The 7,500-nt window shown below is 35.7% G+C and overlaps 1 protein-coding gene across 2 annotated transcripts in view; it reads left to right on the forward strand.

The window, feature by feature from the left end:
- LOC113812035 (soluble calcium-activated nucleotidase 1) overlaps positions 1-7,500 on the forward strand; it is an 11,942-nt gene that overhangs the window by 2,776 nt on the left and 1,666 nt on the right. Inside the window, exons 2-8 of one of the 2 annotated variants that reach the window (XM_027363895.2) lie at positions 579-751; positions 3,901-4,076; positions 4,244-4,376; positions 4,521-4,764; positions 5,271-5,474; positions 5,681-5,838; positions 5,964-7,500. The exon at positions 5,964-7,500 is cut by the window's right edge and continues 1,666 nt beyond it. In XM_027363895.2, the coding sequence (XP_027219696.1) occupies positions 629-751; positions 3,901-4,076; positions 4,244-4,376; positions 4,521-4,764; positions 5,271-5,474; positions 5,681-5,838; positions 5,964-6,176 (1,251 nt within the window). In that variant the 5' untranslated portion in view covers positions 579-628 and the 3' untranslated portion in view covers positions 6,177-7,500. The remainder of the gene's footprint in view (positions 1-578; positions 752-3,900; positions 4,077-4,243; positions 4,377-4,520; positions 4,765-5,270; positions 5,475-5,680; positions 5,839-5,963) is intronic. The other variant, XM_027363896.2, reaches the window with a different exon arrangement.

A 7,500-nucleotide genomic window follows, 5' to 3' on the forward strand; every position in this document is an offset into this window, starting at 1 on the left:
CTCAGCGTGGCATTTGTTGCGAATTATTTTTTTCATTTCTGACATTATTCTTTGCCTGCACAGATCATATATATCAGTGAGAGTATCTTATACATATCTTTATGACAGTGCCCTTAGATTTTCCCTATCTTAGTGCAATTATTAGATACAAATATACCAATCAATAATATTCATTTTCTCCCACTCTCAACCTCCAGATTCACAGCCGAACAGTAGGAAACTTTGACTTTTTTGGAGGAAGCTAAAATACAGAATAATACATGAATATATAACATTGTCGCTTGTGTTAGGTACTCTTGTGCTAAAATGTAAACCCTGCAGTATTAGACATTTTCCATGCAAAATATTATGAGTTTAATTTCCTCAGGACATAGAATATCTTACTGAAATGCCCACCCTTTTTATTTATTAATGAATAAAGAAACTCCAGGTTTCATCACCATCCTTTTATTTTGGGTGCAATAAATGTTACCTTTTGTCAGATGAACATCAGTATATTACAGATCCTGATATTGATTTTATTATGACAAGAATTTATATTTTCTTTTGTCTTATTCTATTTTTGGCATTCCTTACAGAAGAGTGTTGAAGAATCCAACTCAACTAAGATCTTGTATGGTCTGTCTTCATGTCTTCCAATCCTTCAGAGGATATGATTGACAATAGCAACATGGTATTAGATATGAGGCAGGCGGTGTTTAGCAGAACGCCTCTGTCATATAGAGTTGGAAATTCAACTCTTCATGTGCAGGTAAGCCATATCCTATTTTGTGTTCAAAATACATCTTCATTTTGGTATTTTTGCACATATGATATTATCAGGAATGACTTCTACAATTATATATGATAGTGGACATAGGCTTACAAGAGCCAAAGTGAGTTAAGAATGTGTTGATACTCTTGCATGCATAAAGAAACTATCCTGTGAATATGAGGGTCCAATTTGATGTTTTATCTTGGGTAGATATAGACATAGTCCTAAGTATGTGTACCTGGATTTTTGGTCATTTGCATTTTGTTTTAATAGGTTCCTTGTAACACTTCCTGTGGCATTTTACCCATATATATAAGTTAAAGTACAAAAATGAGAATAGATTTGATTCCAAGAGAATTTATGCTTATCAAATATGGCTTGCATAATACTCCTGATGTACATTATAAAACAGTGACTCAACAAACCAATGGGGACCTGTTTTTTTAGATGGAAAGAACAATCTTTGGAATGGAAGTTTTTGAATTTAAGAAAGATGAAAGAGAGGTTACTTTTTCTATGCTTGATTTTACATAGAAATTGATTCCTTATTTGAAACAGTACTCATAAAACCAATTTGAGATTTCAAAATTATTGTTTCATGCAGTAATCACATAGTTTGACCTATATTGTTTGCTTGCTTTTTTAAGTGAATATAAAAATGATTTGCTTGTTACTGAAAGAAGAGATTTTTCTTTTTATGTGGAAGCTAAACTCTGTTGGAAAGTAGAAAGTAAGGACACTTACTTGGTTGTCAAGGACATTCCCTCTCTCAGCCACTAAGGAGTCAGTAGGTCCTAGGTCAGATTTCCCAATTCCTTAACTTTGCAGATTTTTTTCAGTTACATAAATTCAAAAGAACTGAATTTCATACTCTGCAAAAGGTGAAAAGAATCATTCTCAAATGATTATATATATTGTAAGTTTTTAAACTGGCTAAATTTTGTGATTCTCAAGACAGTACCCTTATCCTGTAGACCGTGGGTTTATGTACTGTCCACTTTTGTAGCACATGTTCTCAGCCACCAAGGAGTCAGTAGGTTCTAGGTCAGATTTCACAATTCCTTAACTTTGTAAAAAAATTCTAAAGTTATGAATATTGATACTGTTATTATTATCCTTAACATTATGATTTGTTTTTAAAATTTGGCTATTGGGCCACTAACATGGGGTTATTGGCGTGCATTGACAGTTTCTCCTATTTGCACCTAGCTCGTTTGGTAGTTTGTGGGCAACATTAGGGGTTGAAAAGCTTATATTTTGATATTTATAGAAAATTAGAATGTAAAGGTTTACCTTCATGTTAGGTGCTATTGCTGAAAAGTTTTACCATCCAATGATGTTGCTACTAATGGAGAAAAACAAGCTCTGTCTGATGAGCTGACAGCGGGAGATGGTCATGATGCAATGCCACTTGCTACTTTTTCCACAATATCCATGGCATGTACAGTTGTGGACATTTCCGACTGATACACCATGAGTCTGGAGGTAACAATTTTTATCTGGCTATACATTTGTAGTGTGTAGTATTCCATTAGGGAGCAACGTAGGTCTATAACGATAACTGTGATTGGTTGAAATAATTTTACAATTATCTATAACATGAAGGAAATCTGACTGAGGACACTTACTTGCTTGTCAAGGACATTCCCTCTCTCTTCATGTTTTGCACTAGAAAAGTGAGTAAGTGAGCATGTGCGTGTGTAAGCGAGCATGTGCATGTGTAAGTGAGCATGTGAGTATGTAAGTACGCATGTGTGTGTGTGAGCATGTGCGCGTGTAAGTGAGCATGTGCGCGTGTGAGTGAGCATGTGCGCGTGTGAGTGAGCATGTGCGTGCGTGAGTGAGTGTAAGTGAGTGTGTGTGTGTGTGTGTGTGTGTGTGTGTGTGTGTGTGTGTGTGAGTGTGTGTGTGTGTGTGTGTGTGTGTGTGTGTGTGTGTGTGTGTGTGTGTGTGAGTATGAGAGTGTGAGTGTGAGTGTGACTGTAGGCATGTGTGTGTGTGTGTGTGTGTGTGTGTGTGTGTGTGTGTGTGTGTGTGTGTGTGTGTGTAATGGATATATGAGAAAGACATTTTATGTTTTTAAGTGTTACTGTTTTTGAAACGAATATCCACTTCGGATATGCTTAATGAATTGTCCCGCATAAAGGTATCTCTGATGATCTGTTAGAATTTTCTGACCTAATGTTCTCTGCAAATCTTGATATTTAAGGGATCACTCCATGGGACTTGAGTGTGCATAAACAACCCATCAAGTAATTGGGTAATTTGCCATTCCTAAATTCCAACAGAAGCCGTGGAAAAACAATAAATCAGGCTTGAAAGCCTTACGATTTACATTCATAGATAATATAACATGTGATTTGTATTTCACCTCCTTAAAATAATGTGTTTTATGTTAATAAATTTAACAGAAATTCTTACATATATTTTTACATGCACACTTTTTGTTTAAAAATGATTTGAGAATGTTGAATGTTGTCATCGATGTTTGGCTATCGTGATTGTATTAAAGTTTCCAGTTATACCATTTTTAATTCTTCTTTAAGGAAAATGCCATATATTTCAAACAGTAATATAGGTATTCAGCAAAGCTTAATAACATTTCCTGACTTTTTAACATATTATAGTGGCTGATATTAGTTTTCAGTGAATGTATTTGTGAAATACCAGGCATCAATCACAGATTTCCATACAAACAAGAGCATTCCATTCACAAAATACTGGATACTATGCATGTATAGTCAGAAAAAAAATCAGTCCTCGCACCATAGGGGTGTCCGCAACTGTACATAGATGCCACCCAGTGGGAAGGGGCTAAAATACTGGTAACAATAGAAATAGTGAAATGATGAAAAATAATCTTTCTGAAAATCAAGAAAAGGGTTAATCACATGAGAAATGTAGGAATAGTAATTGACTCCATGGTAACTCAGCTCTTGTGAAGCCATCTCTTTGTAAACACAGTTAATGAACAAAATTTACATTGGTCACAGCATGTAGTCATATCATACACGGTCATTAATTGAAAATAAGCACAACACTGAAGTAACCTAAATGATCTGACTGTATGTTGAGTTGAGTATTTTTTTATTTATTTTTTTACCTCTGAATCAATTCCAGTAAACTTTGACCACTATCTTTTTCAGACAAAGTTTGTAACTCTGGTAGCTGCTGTTGGACTGGTGTCTCTGTTGGTGCTGTTCATGATCATGCCGACTTCCCGAGTTGGTACTAGTAATCTCACCAATGATATATGGGGTCATGGTGAGGAGCATGGTCATGGACACCATCATCAGCGTAACTGGTTTACCTTCTACAACAGGTAGATCTATATATATATATATATGTATATATATATACCTTTGTGATAGCATATATGTTCAACTGATATAGATGTGATGAAGTGCAAATCACCCTTGGTATATTGTACGTATAAATATATCTCGATCATATTTTTCTACATTCACCTTTTTGATTCTTATTTTGCAGTACATATCCCTTAACACAGCCTGTCTACAGCGACAGAGGTTATATTAAGTACAGAATAGCAGTAGTAACAGACTTAGACACAGACTCTAAACATCCAACTGATAAAAATACATGGATCAGCTACTTGAAAAAGGTAATTTCTTTCATTTGTGTTATACCTTTTCACTTTATTTATGATTGTATAACTTTGCCAAGATTTTAAGATGCGTTGATATGTTAATGAACTAAGTAAGTAACTCATCAATTTTTTTTAAATTTTGGACCAAATATCTTTCAGGGTCATCTTACAGTTAATGTGGAGAGTGAAGAAGTTAGTGTTGAATGGGACAAGGAAGTTATTTCTCTCAAATCCAACATGGCTTATGGAGGCAGAGGAATGGAACTGTCAGAGCTCATTGTTTTCAACGGCAAGCTTTATGCAGTGGATGATCGCACAGGCATTATTTATGAAGTCGATCTTCATGAGAACAAAGTCATCCCTTGGGTTGTTTTAACAGATGGCAATGGCAGAAATACAAAAGGTATTTGTTGTATGTTTGTTGTATTATATCATAATACACATTATCACGTGAAGATTTTCGTTATTTCCCCTATTTTTTGATGAAATATGCTTATTTTTAAATTATGTTAATATCTATATTATAACATTATTATTGACATTATGATTATTATAATGTTATTAACAATGCCAATAGAAATATGAAATAAAGAAATAATATTTCTGAAAATGAAAGAAGAGGATAAACAGGAGAAATATACAAGACTACTAATTGATTCCTTGGAGACTAAGCCCCTGTTAGAGCCATCTGTTTGTAAACAATTACTAAACTAAAATCTCAGGGGGCAACATATGTACATGCCATCCCCAACAGTAGTGGGTTAGATGTGACAGAGCTATTTCTATATTTTATGTTGAATTACATCTGACTACAGTCTTAGAGTTTATTGGCATATGAAACTAAAACTTTTAAGAAATATTTAAGATAAATAAAAAGTAAAAAATTATATAAGTATTTTGAAATTTTAGGATTTAAAAGTGAATGGGCTACAGTGAAGGATGAGACACTTATAGTTGGGGGCCTTGGCAAGGAGTGGACAACTGCTCAAGGAGAACTGCTCAACCATAATCCTCAGTGGGTAAAGACGATATCCACACGAGGGTTTGTTGAACATCATGACTGGACGCGGAACTATGAAAAATTGAGAGAAGCCATAGGAATCTTTTTCCCAGGTGAGTGATAAGGTTATTATGCTTAGGTAATTTTATTATTTATGTATTAACAGTTTAGCAAGACAAATCATGCTTATTTTGTTTTCTTAAAACATTTGTTATAGCTTTGCTGAATTTCAGTTTTTAGTTTAGGCACTCATAATAACTTTCATGTAATTTTATTTATCCCATAGTTTAAATTGTCTTTACTTTTTCTGAATGGTCAGGTTATATGATTCATGAGTCATGCTCATGGTCAGAGGGTCATCAACGTTGGGTATTTTTACCAAGGCGAGCTTCTTCAACTCGGTATGATGAAAAGGAAGATGAACACCGTGGCACAAATATCATGTTGCAAGCTACTGAGGGATTTGAAAATATCAAGGTAAATATTTTTTACTTATATTTGAATTGGGGTATTTAGATCATATATTTATAATGCATAATTGTACACAGATAAATGATTGATTGTTTTGTGTTACCAAAATTCATGATGCACTTTCTCAACAGGTCAGTCATGTTGGTGATAAAATTGACACCCATGGATTCTCCAGCTTTAAATTTATACCGGGCACAAAGGAGAAGTTAATTGTGGCTTTGAAATCAGAGGAAGTAGAAGGAAAGGTTGCTTCATATGTCATGGCATTCAGTATAAATGGGAAAGTTGTACTGCCCGAAACAAAAGTAGGAGATTTTAAATTTGAGGGCATTGAGTTTGTATAGTACCTTTAAGATTTTCAGCATTATGTTATTGGTAAAAACAATTGGATGATGTGACTTTCATGCACAATTGTGGTTGCACTTTAGGGATTTTTTCTAAAGATAATTTTGGTTGTATTTCTAAAGCTATCAAAAGTTGTCCAGCTTCAGATAAATGTATTTCAGAACTTCATCTCTTTTATGTGGTATGTATGTAAGTGTGACTGTTACTTATATATATGTAGAGAAGATTAATTTGAAGTTGATTAAACATCATCCTGAACCATATTCATGTTGACAAATGTAGAAAAGGTATGAATGAGAATGGATATCTTCACAATACAAGAGATGTATTTGACCAGTTTCGATTATATCTTCGTCAGAAATACATATATTTCTGACGAAAGTTATATGCTTAAGACAAGATCCCATAACTCATTCTCCTTCCACACTGGAAGTGGTTGCCAATATTCATACCCCTCCTACTAATATTCCTCCTACACCCCTTCCTCCTACTCCCTCTCAACACAACCTAACCCCCTCAATTCCGTCCACCTCTGATATCCATCCTCCCAATACCCATCCTCCTGATATCCATCCCCCTCTTACTCACAGCACCCCTACACCCCTTCTTCCTAATCCCTCGCAAGACAGCACATCCCCTTCAACTCGAACTATCCATCCTTCCGATATTAACCCTCCTACCACTGATACTCCCCCCACATCTACTCCCTCCCAACACAACCCACCCCTTCAACCCCAACTATAGGCACATTCTCCCTCCCTCCATCCCCTCTATCTTTTGCACTCCCTCCCGGATACGCACAAGAATCACTCATGTCACAACAATGCCCTTCCCCAAATTCCCTACCTCCTAATACCCTTCCTTCACACCCCCTAGCTCCTTCTCCCCCAGATTCCCCAATATATGATATCACTCATAAGCTATAGCTCTCCTACATTGGTCAAAGATGTAACGTCCCTCTTTCAGTTCCACAAATTCTCTTGTCCTGTCTGCGCTTTAATACAGCATGTACCTCTGCTTTTCCACACCTATCCTCCCTTCGCCGACCTCCCAACATATCAGACATCCTTACAGAATCCCACAGCTTCTGCCTTGACAACCTGTTCTCCTTCCTCAGATGCATAAATATCCTTCACTTGATCTAACTCCCTTACCTAAACCACCATAACCTTTTCCCCCATCTTCAACCTTTCAACACTCCTCTAGATAGTTGACACATAGCAACTATCACCTGACATCCCCTTTACTATACCTTCCTATAATGCTATATGACCTTAGATGTCTAGCACATTTATTTTAACCATTAACCATTATATTCCTGAC

The sequence above is a fragment of the Penaeus vannamei genome, chromosome 21 (assembly GCF_042767895.1).
Source record: "Penaeus vannamei isolate JL-2024 chromosome 21, ASM4276789v1, whole genome shotgun sequence".
NCBI lineage: Eukaryota > Metazoa > Arthropoda > Malacostraca > Decapoda > Penaeidae > Penaeus > Penaeus vannamei.